A 15,676-nucleotide genomic window follows, 5' to 3' on the forward strand; every position below is an offset into this window, starting at 1 on the left:
AACCGAGCGCGCCGCCCCCTTTTTCTGCGGTCAGGCCAGGAGGCCCCGGCCTGCAGTTACGACCCTCTCCCGCCGCTAATCCCCCATCCTTAGGAATCCTCCTCCTCACCCAAAGGGCCCCTTCCCCGCCGTTTCTCGTCCCTAACCTCTCAGCCCTATACCCTTTTCAGACCCTTCTCAGCCCTTCTCTGCATCTCCTTCCATGAGCCCCTCTCCTCGAGACCCTCCATACACACTCCTCAGCCCTAGGAACCTTTCTTCCACCCCATCAAAGGCCCTTCCAGGCCCCCTTCAGCTCCTGCTGCAAGACCTTCCCCTCCAGCCAGGCCCCCAAACTGACCCTCCTCCAGGGTTTGGAACGCACTTGCTTTTCTGCGCCCTTAGCACCCCCACTCTCTGGAGCCCTCCCCGTGGGGAGCCACAGTGACTTCCCCTCAGGTGACTACATCCTAGGCCCCCCATCTCTCGGGCCCCACACCTCTTCACGGAGTTGGCAAGTCCCCCCATTCATACCCCTCTCTCCATTCACAGTCAAACCCCCTCCATCACACACGTCCCGCCCCCGCCTCCCCTCCCCTTCTTTTTCCGCTGCGTGTCACTGTGCGTGTGTCAGTGTGGCTGTGTGGATGTGCGTGTGACTGCCTGCAGCTGCGTGCACGCGCGTGCGCGCGGCTGTGTGTGTGTGTGTGTGTGTGTGTATCAGAGAGATGAGAGATGGAGAGATGATGGGCTTTCAGCCCACCCCCCAACTGTGTCCATCTGTGTGTCCCTGTTTGACAGTGTCTATCTCTGTGTGTGACTTGGAGCAACAGCGAGGCTGTCTAGGGACTCTGTGCGTGCGTGTGTGTGTGTGTGTGTGTGTGTATAGTGGGTCTGACCCAGGGACTGCGGCTGTGCTTCCCAACACCCACCCTCCCATGCCTAGTCTGCCCCTCCCCCACAGGCCCCTCTTCACCATTCTCTGGTGTTTCTGTTCCCGTGTGCCTCTCTCCCTGCCCCAGGGGGCCCATTGGTATAGGGGCCACTTGAGCTACTGGTTCTGCCCTCTCCCCTTGTAGGGCACGTGTGCTGAGCTGCATGGGGTCCGCATCTGCTTGTGTGTGCCACTTCTCAGCATGGGAGGGGACTGGCTTCCCTGTGTGGGGGCCTCTCGGTTGGCCATAGAGAGGCCCATGGACATGAGTACATGGGGAGGAGCTGAGTGCCCAAGGGGGCGCCATGTACAGCAGCAGGCTCTGGGCTGTGGGAATCTGGGCATGTAAGAGGGACAGTGGGGGTGGGGGGGAGTGGACGCCGCTGCAGTCTCCATGTGTGTGGGATCCGGGAACAAGAGCTGGCCGCTGAGCTCCAGAGGCTGCTCTGTGTCACTGACGGATGGCTTGGGGGAGAGCATTATGTGAGCTCCTGCAGGGCAGGTAGTCGGCAATAGGGAGTATGAATGGGGTGCTGCTGCGGGGGCAGCTGATTTGGGGGGAGGGGTCAGTGGGGTATAGGTAGGAGGTGGAGGGATCGGAATGGAGCAGGGGAGATGAAGGGATACAGAAGTGAGGTGGGGTGGATGCTGGAGTATGGAGGGTGCAGAAAAGAGAAATGAGGAGGGATGGTGGGGAATGTGAAGAGGATTTGGGGGTGGGGACTGGGCAGTGTGGAGAGAGCACAGAGAGGCTGCAGGGAATGTAAATGAAATGCAGCTGCACGTAAAAGGAGGCTGGAGGGAGGGCGTGTGATGAAGTGAACAGAGGGTGCAAAAGTAGGAAGAAGTTTTCACAGATGATAGGGGACAACTGGGGAGTATGAAAGGAGCCAGAGCACTGTGGGGATCCAGTAGGGTTACATACAGAGCTGCAAGTGGATGTAGGAAGGATGGAGGAAAGGGAGCGGGGAGAGGTGGCACAGCAGGGGTGGCCAGGTCATTGGAGTCTGAGGAGGACATGCTGAGGAAAGGGATGTGATGTGTATCAGGGCAACCTGGTAGATGGAGGAATGTTCCAGAGGTGTGAGGGCTGATGGCATGGAGCTTCCCTTGATGGCATGGGGGGGGGCTGAGGTGCAGAGAGGAGAAGGGGTGCATGGTAGTGAGCCAGATGGAGTGTAGAGGTGCAGAAGGCTGTGAGGGTAAGAAGGCTGTTGTGAAGTTCAAGGAGAATGTGCTGACAGAGTGAGAAAGTCATGGAGAGGTAAGAGGAGCTTGCACAGGATGGGGGGTTTGAGAAGGGGAGAGACAGGGGATGCTATTCTGATCTGGGGGTATCTGGCCATGCGAGGAAGGTATATGGGCTGCCTTAAGAGAATTCAGATCTTGGCCTTTTTTTTTTTTTTTTTTGAGACGGAGCCTCAAGCTATCCCTCTGGGTAGAGTGCCATGGCATCATGCTCACAGCAACCTCCAACTCCTGGGCTCAAGCGAGTCTCCTGCCTCAGCCTCCCAAGTAGCTGGGACTACAGGCGCCCGCCACAGCGCCTGGCCATTTTTTTGCTTGCAGCCATCATTGTTGTTTGGCGGGCCCGGGCTGGGGATTCGAACCTGCCACCTTAGGTGTATGTGGCTGGCGCCTTAGCTGCTTGAGCCACAGGCGCCGGGCCCAGATCTTGGCTTTGACAGTTTTCCAGCTGATGAGATCTTGAACAAGTTATTTCTCTGTGCCTCAGTTTCTTCATCTATAAAATGGGAACAATAAGAATCACCCTTCCTCCCAGGGCTATTGTGAGGATTAAATGAATAAGTAAATGTAAAGTGCTGGGAGTGGTATCTGGCCCTCAGCATTAGTTCAGTAAGTGTTCCTCATCGTTGCATTCTCAGGCCTACCTGGAGTAAATTTCAGGTGCTAGAGGGGCATGCCTATGGTGAATTTGGTGCAGATGCTATGTATATACGTGCTCAAGGCATTTGGGTACTGTGGGGTGATGGGTGTTACTACTATAGTTACCCAGGTATTTTCTTGGTATTGTTGAAGAATGTTATTGTGTGATCTCAGGCAAGTTACTTAACCTTCCTGTGCATCTGTTTCCTCACCTGGAAGGTGGAAGGAACTAGTACTGTCCCTACCTCAGAGGCTGGTTGTGAGGAAACAATATCATATTTACCTGTGAAGGGCTTCAAATGCTACCTAGACCGTGGCAAGTGTTCCTTCTTGGCATATCACGGATATGGGAGTTTTACTGATTATATTGGGTGACATGGGGGAAGGCTCCTTAACGGGTGTGAGGCTGATGTGGGGGTAAACGAGAGATTCCAGGGGGCAGGTGAAAGATGGAGAAATGGCAAGACTTTGAGTGCCACCAGTGAGGAAGGGCTGCTGGCTGTTGGCTGGAATCCTGGAAGAGGTATGGGAGTGGTAAAGTTGTGAGGACTTGCTGGGGTAGGTCCTCAGGGTTCCAAAAGTGGGGACAAGGACGTCATAAAATGCATGGTTGGGAGTGGCAGTTCTGACCTCTGATCCAATTTCCATTGATCTTGTCTACTCACTCACTGTTCAAGACCTCCTGGCTCAGGCAGCACCTGTGGCTCAGTGAGTAGGACACTGGCTTCATATACTGAGGATGGTGGGTTCAAACCTGGCCTTGGCCAAACTGCAACAAAAAATAGCTGGGCGTTGTGGCGGGCACCTATATTCCCAGCTACTCGGGAGGCTGAGGCAAGAGAATTGCCTAAGCCCAAGAGCTGGAGGTTGCTGTGAGCTATGACACCATGGCACTCTACCAAGGGCAACAAAGTGAGACTCTGTCTCTAAAAGAAAAAAAAAGAAGACCTCCTGGCTCCATTCCTCCCTTCCTCTCCTCTTCCCTCATTTACCCCTTTCAATCCCTGCCCTCCTTTTCTGCCAACACCCACTCCACCCAGCTCCTAAGGTAGCTGACCCCTGGGCTGAATATAAAAGCAGGGGGAGGAAGGCATGGTTATGGTGTGGATGTGTTTACCAGACCATGATGCACTCTGAGCAAGGACAGTTGCTGGGATAGGTACATGTGTGCACGTGTGCTGCTGAGCATGCCGGGCATGATGAGGGGGGTACAGGGAGGGCATATGCCTGCCTGTCCAGAACACTGTCACCATGGCACAAATGTATGGATTTTATGATGGGAATCATGGGAGTATACAGAGGTGCTTGTGGGGGGTGGTACCAAAATACAGTAGACGAATATCAGGTATCATCAGCATGTGCTGGGATGAGTTCAGGGGGTGTGTTATGAGAATATACTGAGATCAGCGTGAGGGGGAGTTATTATTGGAGCATACTGGGATGTGTGGGGGTGTTACTGAAATATACTGGAGTATTCGTGGAGGGATGTTTTGCTGAATTTGTGGGGGTAGGTAATTGAGGAGCATGCCTGGCTATTATTGGAGTATGTTAGGGCCACGTGAATATTACTGAGGTCTGGGGATTGTTGGAATATGCTAGGATGTGTGTGTGGGGTTTGTTAAAAGCATGCCCTGGGACAGCCTTCACACCTTACCAGATGCATTCTGGTGGCTCTCAAGTATTCTTGAGTATTCTGAAGATAGCAGGGTTGGAGCCAGTGTGTTCATGTGTTCTTATACACTGGAGTGTTGGATCCTCCTGGAATGGAATGGGTGTGGATTCTGAGGTATACAGTGGTGATGTCAGGCTTTTGGGGCTGAAGTCTCAACGAGCTTGAGCAAGTGTTGAGATAAATGAAATGTATTTGAGTTTCATTGACATTTGCTGGGTATGCGAGCCTTACCCAAATGAGCTGGTGGGGTTTGGTGGCTTCACTAGGGACTATCAACACTTTCGTGAGTAGCTTGCATTTTACTAGAATATGCTGACGGCATGCAGGAGATATATTTGAGATGTAGCAGGGAATGCAGAGACTGTCAAAGTGCTGTCTGCTGGAACTTGGCAGTAATGGAAATGTTCTGTATCTGCAGTGTCCAGTGTGATAGCCACCAGCCACATGTGGCTACTGGGCACTTTGAAATATAGCCACTGTGACTGAGGAACTGGATTTCTCTATTTAATTTTGATTAACTTTCCTAAAAATAGCCACATGTGGTTAGGGGCCACCATATTGGAGAATGCAGAATAAGTGATACTACAATGCACTTGGGGACCATGGGAGGTGTTATACTGTATACATATATATACATTTATACATATATAAAAGGAGTTTGGAGGCCTGAAGTACGTGTCCTCTTAATACTTTGATCTAAGGACAGTGAATGAGTCCTACTGAGCACATACTATCTACTCAGCACTGTGCTAAATGCTCTATGCATGGCATGCCACAGCAGCCCCACTGTGTAGGGTCTGTGATTGTCGATCATTATAAATGAGAAAATGAAAAGTTTAAGTTGGGGTTTCAAGGTCACAGAAAGGAAGTGGCTAGCAGGGACCCAAGCTCAGCTGTCTGGTAATCCTGGAGATGTATCTTCCCATCCTTCCCACTGTGCCTGCCACATGGTGGGCTCCGTAGCTACTTGCTGAATGGATAGGGGGATGGATGCGAGGATGGATGAATGAGGGAAGAGCGAGTGGGAGAGAGAGCACTCTGGGCTCTGCGGGGGAGGCCTGTCAGGGCTGCTGCAAGCATACACACACACACACAGAGTGCGTAAGAGAGAGATCCTAGGAGGTGCAGGGGCTCAGGGCACTGGGTTGCCATGTGGGGCACTGGCTCTCTGTCTCATGATCCCTTCTCCACCCCCAACCCCCATCCTTCCTGCCTCCCTGCCAGTGATTACATCATTAAGGAGAAGACAGTCTTGCTGCAGAAGAAGGACAGTGAGGGGTTTGGGTTCGTGCTTCGGGGGGCCAAGGGTGAGTGGCAGCTGAGGAGGGGATGGGAGAAGGGCTCTCTGACCCCGGAAGCAGGACCAGGTTGGGGGGATGGGAAGGGACCCCAGCCCACTCATCACCCCACCACCCCACCCTGGAGTGTTGGTCCCTCAGCTACGGTGAGGCCTCCGTGACTTGGGTCTGAGCCCCATCCCCTGCTCGGCCTCTCCACCCCCTCCCCTCCGACCCCGCCGGATCCTCCCTGTCTGCAGCGCAGACCCCCATCGAGGAGTTCACCCCCACCCCAGCCTTCCCGGCACTGCAGTACCTGGAGTCAGTGGACGAGGGTGGTGTGGCATGGCGAGCTGGACTGCGAATGGGAGACTTCCTCATCGAGGTGAGTCCTGGGCCCCTCTCTTCCTGGACCCATGGTAACAAAACCCCAGGCCAGGATCTGGCTGCCCACCTCTGGATTCTGCTTTGGCACAAGGCTTCCCAGCCCCTATCCTACCCTCCAGACAGCCTCTGCTTTCTTCAGCAATTCCATCTAAAGGCCTTTCTGAAGCATCTCACAAGAGGGGTACAGAGCTTTCCTCAGCTATCCCCAGCATGTGTGCTCATGTGCACACATGTGTGGTCATACACACATATACACACACAATACTGGAGGACAAGTGGGAGGGAAAAGTGAATAGGGTGGTGGGAGGAATCTCTTCCTCAATCCCAGGGCCTGGAGAATTACCGAGAGGGGGAGACAGGGCCTTGCAAAGGGAGGTGATGGTATGAAGGGTCAGAGGGTCATGGACAGGGCAAGGTAGGAGGCCACTTCACAGGGTACTCTAAAGCTAAAGGCACCCCTCCTCTCATCTACTCTGTGTCATTTGGGGGTGTCTGTGCCACAGGTGAATGGGCAGAATGTGGTGAAGGTGGGCCACCGACAGGTGGTGAACATGATACGCCAAGGGGGCAACACGCTGATGGTCAAGGTGGTGATGGTCACCAGGCATCCGGACATGGATGAGGCAGTTCATAAGAAAGGTGCTCCACCACTGCAGGGCCAGGCCTGGGCAGCCTATTGTCACCAGACTAAGACCCTCAGAATCCCACCACCCAAGGCCTTCCTTTCCCTTAGTCTGCTTGTTTATGACCCTTCTGGGAAGAAACTGAGGCAGGGAGGGCTCAGCATGTTGGTGGTGGCTATTCTGTGACCTCTGGGAGCACTGTGGTGGTGAAGGGTTGTGAAGGTTTCTCCACCATGATACTGATACCTCCCTATCACCTTTTAGCACCCCAGCAGGCTAAGCGACTCCCACCCCCAACTATCTCCCTGCGGTCCAAGTCTATGACCTCGGAGCTAGAGGAGATGGGTGAGCCTATGCGGGTGCTGGGCCAGAGGGGCCGGAGGGAGAAGTCGAGGGGGGGCTGGACCATCCCTTGAGTTTGTTAGTGTTGTTAGTGACCAGGGGTCCTTGTCCTCATCCTGTCCCCCACCCCTTGGGTGGGACTGTTTCTGGCCTGTGTGTGTGTTGCTGGGAAAGGTTGCTGAGAGCCTGCTTTCCTCTGTGCTCTTGTATCTACTTCTCTGTTGGGGTCTCTCTCACGGTCTGTGTGTGACCCACTCTTTGGGTCTTGCCGGCTCCTTCCTTCTGTCCCACCTCACTCCCATCCCCATTCTCCATCTTTCCCTCCACTAGCTCCCCCAAGTCCCCAATAACAGAGGAAAGTGAGCCCCAGCCTCGAGGCTGAGTGGACCTGGGGGGTCCGGTTTCCCCTGACCGGGCGGGTCTGACAGCTGACCGCCCCTACCCCCGGGGCCCCGAGGGAGGCGGGCGTTCCAGAAAGGGGGCCCCTCGCCTTCCCTTGACGTCCTAACTCTTGGCTCCTCTACTGCCTCCCCCTCGGGCTAGTCTCCCCCTGGAAGAAGAAGAGTGGTGAGTGGGCACAGGACTGGCGGGAGGGCCCCAGTCTCCCGATCCCGCCGGTGGACTCACCCCTTCCCGACCCTGGCCCCTCACTACCCCACTTGCGCTTATGTACTCCCAGTGGCCACACCTGCTGGCCGAGCCCACTCAACCCTACCCTACGAAGGCACCCAGGGCTTCAGCCATGTCCTTTGCCCACAGAGTACGAGCAGCAGCCTGCACCGGTACCCAGCATGGAGAAAAAGCGGACCGTGTATCAGATGGCTCTCAGTAAGATGGCCCAGCCCTGCTTCTTGGGCTGCCCAGTCCCCCCAGTCTCTGGCCCTTGGGGTGCTGCATCCACTCCACCCCCTTCCCTTCCTCCAGCCTGCAGCCAGCCTCGGGCCACCTCCAAGGTCCTCACCCTCATCCCAGCAAGGCCACACTCTCCCCTAACCCCTTCCCAGGGTAGCTGGCCCTCCACCCCCCTTGCTTCCCTGGATGCTGTCTCCAATCTAGACTGCCCGTTCACCAGCAAGAAGGCAGGGCTGCCCTTTTCTGATTGTACAGGTGTCCTCTGAACTCCCAGGGGTAGCTCTTGTCTCTGCTGCTGGTCAAAGCAAACTTCATTTCAAACTTCATTTCACTGTCTTCCCACCCCTGTTTACCTCCCCCTAGACAAACTGGATGAAATCTTGGCCGCAGCTCAACAAACCATCAGTGCAAGTGAGAGTCCTGGGCCTGGTGGCCTCGCGTCCTTGGGCAAACACCGACCCAAAGGCTTCTTTGCCACTGAGGTAGGCGTTTTGGTGTGGGGAGGATACTTGGGATGGGGTTGCATATGCCACCCTCGAGCCATTTTCTTACCAAAACTCTTCTTGACCTGTCCTGTGTTTCGTGCTAGTCCTGGAGAGGTGGCATACCTCCTGGGGTTGCCTCCTTTCTCCCTATCTCGGGGGTCCCATCCTTTTCCTCCTTATCTCCTGCCCCCCCCGATGTCATCTCTTTCCTTTCCTCTATCTTCCCATCCCTGCTCATGCTGACTATCTTGTCCCACCTCTTTCTGTCCCTCTCTGTCCTACCTCAAGAGTCTCAGGGAAGGCAAAATGATGTCATAGATGGAGCTCCCCCCAGGGTAATAATAGGTGTTCAGCATGTGGTCGATATCGAAATATTAATTAGCATCTCGGTCACCACTCTGCTTGCTTTTTCCCACAAAAGGCCAATCTATAATGGGTGTTAATTATTTTTTGGACCCTGCCTTTTTTTTTTCTTTTTTTTTAAGATAGAGTCTCACTCTGTCACCCTGGGTAGAGTGTGTCATCGTAGTTTACCACAACCTGGAATTCCTGGGCTCAAGTGATCCTCTTGCCTCCGTTTTTCTATTTTTAGTAGAAATGGGGTTTCTCTGTTGCTCAGGCTGGTCTTGAACTCCTAAGTTTAAGCAGTCCTCCTACTTCAGCATCCCAAAGTGCTAGGATTACAGGTGTGAGCCACTACACCCAGCTGGACACTGCTTTGTACCCAGATGATCTCATTCATTCCTTAGAGTCATCTTGTGAGGTAGGCACAGTTGTTAACTCATTTCCAGAAGGGGAAACTGAGGCTCAGAGGAGCAAGGATTTCAATCCAAGCAGTCAGGCCTCTGAATCTGTGGGCTGGTCACAGTCTGGCTATTATAGTGGGGCTCTGCCAGCCCCTTCCTGGACATCTAACCCACTGGGCTGGGCCCCTTCATAGAACGTATCCTCCACCAAGCCTGCCAGCACCACCCATCTGTCTCCTCCAGAGGCCACACTCTGCTCTACCTGTCCTTAGCACTTCCTTCTTTTCTGCCCAGGCCCCATGCTCTGGCCAAACCCACCACCTAGTGGCCAAGGGGCCATTTACTCTAAAACTGGGTTCTTTGGGCATTAGGAGGCCAGAGACCCCTTTGACTAGCTGTCATAGTTTTTCTCAGAATAATGCTTATAAATGCATCAAATAAAACATGTAAGGTAACAAAAGAAGCCAATGACACTAGAATATGTCATTTTAAAAATATTTTAAAATATTTTTAAAAATCAAAATTGGGGATGTCATGATAACAGCTTTTCATCAAAATGTTGGACAGTGAGATCAGGCAGTGGGTCTTAATTGCTCTAATTTCAAAATATTGAGGAACATAAACATTATTTTGAAAAGTCAGTACCACTGTGATGCCATATGAAAATATCTGTGGTGTCTACTGAAGGCATAGGCCTGGGTTCTGCTGAGATTAGTGGGGTTTGTTGCTCACATACCGAATTGATGAAAGGTTAAATTTCCATTGGAGGATAACAAAAATAAAGACATGTTTTTTCTTGTCCTAGTGCACAGGCAATCCACAGCTCTTACCCCCCCTCTCCCTTACCTGCTCTAGAGGGACTTGTACTTTTATAAGAATGAGGAACTGGAGACAAATTTTGCATTGAGACTTCTGAAATTTATTTCTGACTTAATGCAGAGGGTCCTTGGCCACTTCTCAAAGCTTGGCAGAGTGCCCTGCAGGCAACAGGCCCTGGCTTTGTACTGGGCCTTGGTTTCTCAAGGAATTTGAAATCCCTGTGGCTGTTAAGGGTCATCTTCTGTGCCCACCCCACCCTCCCTCAGGTTCAGTGTAAGAACCCAAAACACCTGAGTGTGTTAGAGCCAGGCAGGACATGGTTTCAAATCCTGACTGCCTCTAATTTACTGTGTCATTTGGACCACACTATTTAATTTTCTGTATCTCAGTTTCATGTTCTGTAAAGTGGAGTTAAAGCCAACCTTGTTGGTTTGTAAGAGGATTAAATGAGACCAACTCCCAGCACAACAGACTCTCAACAAATGTCTTCCTTCTTTCCCCCATTTCCTTAGTCTCAGAGATGTTTGTCTAGTGCCCTCCAATGTGAGCCAAGTCATCCCCCCATTCCCCCAAACACTTCCCCTGAAACGTCATATCTGAGTTACACATACACACAGGCCAGCACCTGGGATGTCAGCTGGAATCTAGCCCAAACAGCACTTCTTTCTTCTTAATCCCTTCTGCTGCCTGTTTCTCTCATCCTCTTCCAGACTATTCTTGAATGCCCTTGGAGATAAGAAGCTCACCATGTCTCGCTGTAGTTATTCTATATGCAGATGGACTTTTAAACATTCCTCCTTACATGGAGCCCAAATCTATGTCCTCTGGGCTCCTGCCTTTTTGTCATTGTTTTCTCCTTCTGGGATCTTCTTCTACCTTCATTCTCCCTCCAGTACCACCTCACAGTCCTCAGAATACTTCTTGACACTCACCTGGGAAGGAGGGAGGGTCAGGAGAGGGAGAGACAGCATCCTCATTTTACAGAAGGTAAAACAGTCTCAGTGATTTGAGTGATTTTCACTTGCTTGAGGTCTCTCAACAGTGTGTTTCTCACCAGACAGAACCAAGTCCTAGTCTCCTTCCCCTACACCAAGATCTCTTTTCTTTTCGGTTCTGTTCTGTTTCAGTCTGTGCCCTGGGTAGAGTGCTGTGGTGTCAGCTCACAGCAGCCTCAAACTCTTGGGCTCAAGTGATTCTCTTATCTCAGCCTCCTGAGTAGCTGGGACTTTAGGCACCTGCCACAGGGCCCAGTTAGTTTTTCTATTTTTAGTAGAGACTGGGCCTCACTTTGCTCAGGCTGGTCTCGAACTCCAGAGCTCAAGCAATCCACCCACCTCAGCTTCCCAAAGTGCCAGGATTATAGGCATGAGCCACCGCACCTGGCCTACACCAAGATTTCTAACATCCACACTGTTGACAGAGTTGGTCTTAATTCTGTCTTTGTCAATTCACTGACTAAGACTTATTTGTATCCGCAAATCAATACGTGCAAGTTTTTTGTGGTTATTCCTAAACCTGTACACACCAGTGAAAATTTGAGTCACCTTATGTGCTCTCTGCCAGATGCAGATGAATAAGGTGAGGTTCTGCCTTCTCATTGCAGTTCTTACACTGTGAACCACAGTCCTTCTCTTGGTCTATTTAGTGCTGTGCTTTTTGCATCTTTGGGCTGTTTATTAGTGATTTCAATGTTTCAAATGTCCCCCAAGCATCGCACTAAAGTGCCATATAGTGTTCCTAAGCACAGGAAGGCTGTGATATGCCTTGCAGTGAAAATATGTGTGTTAGATAAGCTTTCTTCAGCACATTAAAGGGCTATTGGCCATGACTTCCATGTGGTTGAATCAATGATACATATTAAGGTGTCTTTCAACAAAAACACATAAAACAAGGTTGTGTATTGACTGGTTGATGGAAATGTGTCGCGCCTTCATAGGAGACCTCACAGCAGCATATTAGATGGAGTGTAGAATCCCTGATAACAGATTAGAGCAGTGATTCTCAACCTTCCTAATGTCACGGCCCTTTAATACAGTTAAGGACCTATGGCCCTTTAATACAATTCCTGTGGGTCGAGACCCACTGGTTGAGAACCACTGGATTAGATAAGCCCTGTTTTCATTTATTCAGCAGATACATGGAGCACCCAGGAAGTGCCAGGCGGACACATTGTTAGGTTCTCCCTGTGTAAACTCAGTTGCAAGACAACCAAGATCCTGACACTCATGGAACTCACTCTCTGAACTCCAGAGAGCCCCCAGATGGGCCCAGATATCAGCCAGTAATAAAACCGGCTACCCCCACTTCCTAGAAATGAAACTCACACTCTCTCACCTATGTTCTTCTATGGGGCCCCTTTTCCGCTGTGTCCAGGAGACCAGTAGTCACTTGCCCTGAAGAACTGTCCCCCTTTCTTCTCCCACTTCTTGGATCTGTCCCTGGGTTGCCCCCAAGCCCTGAATCTCCTGTTGGGGACTCTTTGCCCATCTCTGCCCCTTCACATCTGCCATCCTGATCTTTCTTACTCTCCACAGAGGCCCCTTTGCGAGGTTTTTGCATCTTGGTGGCCTTTCAGCATCTGGTCCCATTCTCCTCTGTGTCTATATCTCCCATTTACTTTGCTTTCTTTCCCATCTTCCCTCTCCTCCTTGGACCCCTCTGCATCTAGACCAGGGGCAGTGTGGGAGAGCATTGTCACCCGAAGATTTTGGGTTAGGTACAACAGTGAACAAAAGCAAAACATTGCATAAGCTGCCCCTGTTTAAGGACTTGGAAACTGGGGGGGTCTCAGCCCTCCACAAAGATAAGCACTTCTGCCTGTCACCTAAGGGATGTGGGGAGGAAGACCTCTCCTGATGTCAACCATGTGTGGTGCAGAGCCCAGGCAGATCTACTATAGAGTAAGGCATTCTTGGGCTGTGTCTCCTCCTAGGGCTTTGCTTTCTGTCTGTCTGTCCCATCTGCATGGCTCTGATTTTCTCAGCTACCATCTCTATTGCCTGACTACTGACACCTAAAGGGTTCCTTGTCCCCCGAGTCTGTACATGGGTGCCCATTTCAGCCTGTCTCCCACCCAGTCTGGAAATTTGTCACTCCATGGTTGCATTCTCTGCTCTCCCAGGGCTGTTCTGGCTCTCTCATTGTCAGGAGGTCAGGACTGCCTTGCCCTCCCTGTCTCTCTGGGCCCCTCATGCTTCCTGTGGCTGTCTCACTTCCCCTTCTGTGTCTCAGCTGCCTGTCTCTCCCTCCTCCACAACTCATTCTCCCTAACTTTCTCTCTCCCCATTGTTGTCTATGTCCCCATCTCTGTATCTCCCCATCTCTCTCTTTTCCCCATTTTTGAGTCCTCATCTCTCCTCATCTGTTTTTGTCTCTGGGTCCTCATCTTTGTCCCCTCGTCTCTCTCTCTCTCTCTGTCTCCCCACTAGTGTCTCTGCGTCCCCTCTCTGCCTCTCTATCTTCCCTCCTTTCTTTCCCTTGGTCCCTCTCAGGGGCTGTCTCTCCAGCAGGAATGTCCCAACCCTTTGTCATTCAGCGCCCTAGCACCCTGGCTTACAGCTATAGAGGAGATGACAGGGGACCCCTGAAGGCTGGCTCACTGAGGGGAAGTCTGCCCAGCAGCTAGTGATGTCACACACAGTTGGCTCACTTTGATTGGCTGCTTCCTCTGCATGGGAGAGGATGCTCCCAGTAGTGGGCAGATGTCTGTGGGTCCCCTCTGGAGCAGGTAGCTTCAGTCCATGTTATGGCTCCTCCATCGGTCTGACCCTTCTTATATCAATCTAACCCAGTTTTTTGACCTTTCCTCTTCCACATCTAAGTGTCTTTTGTCAGTTTGCAAATCTAAGGCCCCTTCATCACTGTCACCCCCTTTAGTCGGGGACACCCCACCTCTCTCACCCTCAGCCTTCCCTGTTGCTCTTAATGCTACACTGTCACTCTAACCAGGTCCCTCTGATCCCTCTGTCACCCTGACCCCTGCCCTGTCACTCTGACCCTTCCCTTGTCAACCTGAGCCTTCCCCATTACCCTCAATCACCCTCCCCCCTCTGCTGTCAACCTAGCCCCTTACCCATCACCCTGACAACTCCAGTCCCTCGGACCCCCATTGCCTCTCCCATGCTTAGCTGTGCTTCCTTCTCCTTCCTCCCCTCCTCCTGTTTCCTTTCCCAGCCTGGACTCTCCTCTCAGCCTTCCATCCCAGCAGCTCAGTGCCTTCTGACTGGTCACACCCCCTTCCCCTCCCTCCTCACACTCTTTCTTTACCCTTTTCATTTGATCTTAGGATTTTTCTAGCCACTCTGGTCTATTTTCTCTGATGCCTCTTTCATCTTCTCCTTACTCACTGACTGATCTAGGACAAGACCCTTCTCTTTCTGAACCACAGCCAGTTTCATTATCACCCAAATGGGTATGATCAGCCCTAACTCACAGGTTTGTTTGAGGACTCAGTGTGGCCAGACGTGAAGAGCAGCAGGCAAGATGGCTCCCACGGGATGCCTTTCTCCCTTGCTGCTCCTCTCTGCACACTGCCTTTATCTTTTGCAGGGTTCTTCTCCTTGATCACAGCTGCAGGACAGGACAGAAAATCCAGCAGGGTATTTGGCTGAGGCTTAAGGAGAAGGAGGAGGAGAGAAACATTGAGCAAAGTCAAGAAGAATTGGGCAGGCTGAGACTCTGGAGAAGAGGAGAATGGCAGGAAATGGGCCAGAGTGGGGGTGTGTTCAGGAGGCACCTCCTGGCACCTTCATTGAGCTGGCCCTGTGCTGTTTGATGAGAATGTTCAGAGGAACAGGACTGGGGTTTTGCCATCGGGGTCCTCCCCAGATATTTCATGGTATCTCCTCTAGTGAGTCCTTTATTCTACAAGTATTTATTAAGCACCTACTATATACTGACTTCCTATTGGGCTCTGAAGGTACAGGAGTGAACCACTCAAACTAGGTCACTTCCTTTAGGGAATTTACATTTGAGGGGATGAAATGTAGCAGAATTGGGTTCTGTTGTATATGATAAAAACAACCCAAGTAATAGTGGCTTGGGCAAGATAAATCCTGTTATCGCTCTCATAAAGTGGTTAAAGTGGTCTGGGATAGGGAGTCTCAAGCAGATTGGCAGCTTCAATGATCATGAAGACCTAGGATCCTTCTCAATTTCTGCTCCACCATCCTAGCCTTCCTTCTAGCCACAAAGTGGTGTCATAGCCCAAAATGGCTACTGAAGCTCTAGCTATTGCACTAGTATTCCAGGTAGCAGGAATAAGAAAGGATGGAAAGGCAGAAGGGCAAAAGAGGGCCCCTTGCTGCCTCTTGGGTTTCCTCTGAGTCTTCTCTTCCACTTCCACTTATATATCTGGGCTGGCCTCCATCACATGCTGCAAGGGAGGCTGGGAAATGCAGTCTCTCAATACAAATAAGATTTGTGCCAAATAAGATTAGTGTTTTCTTACCAAGGAAGAGTAGAATGGTCATTGCTAGGTCACATGCCCAGGTATGCAGGCAGTAAACAAGCAAGCAAATGATTATGATGACTCCAAATGGCATTAAGTTAAGGTAGTTACGATAGAGTAACAGGAGGAAGCCTCTCCAGGTAGGACACCTTGGGGCCAACATCTGAAGGAAACCTGAAACTTGCAGACCCTACCCAATCCCACCTTTCTTTTTTTTTTTTTTT

At 51.5% G+C, this 15,676-nt stretch overlaps 1 protein-coding gene across 1 annotated transcript in view; it reads left to right on the plus strand.

The window, feature by feature from the left end:
* The window catches only part of SHANK1 (SH3 and multiple ankyrin repeat domains 1), a 48,382-nt gene that overhangs the window by 21,036 nt on the left and 11,670 nt on the right, over positions 1-15,676 (plus strand). The window contains exons 15-20 of the mRNA XM_003801448.2: positions 5,697-5,779; positions 6,010-6,134; positions 6,640-6,775; positions 7,024-7,104; positions 7,861-7,929; positions 8,317-8,435. Of these exons, the coding sequence (XP_003801496.1) occupies positions 5,697-5,779; positions 6,010-6,134; positions 6,640-6,775; positions 7,024-7,104; positions 7,861-7,929; positions 8,317-8,435 (613 nt within the window). The remainder of the gene's footprint in view (positions 1-5,696; positions 5,780-6,009; positions 6,135-6,639; positions 6,776-7,023; positions 7,105-7,860; positions 7,930-8,316; positions 8,436-15,676) is intronic.

Source organism: Otolemur garnettii, unplaced genomic scaffold, assembly GCF_000181295.1.
Source record: "Otolemur garnettii isolate 467f Iridium unplaced genomic scaffold, OtoGar3 scaffold00211, whole genome shotgun sequence".
Lineage (NCBI taxonomy): Eukaryota > Metazoa > Chordata > Mammalia > Primates > Galagidae > Otolemur > Otolemur garnettii.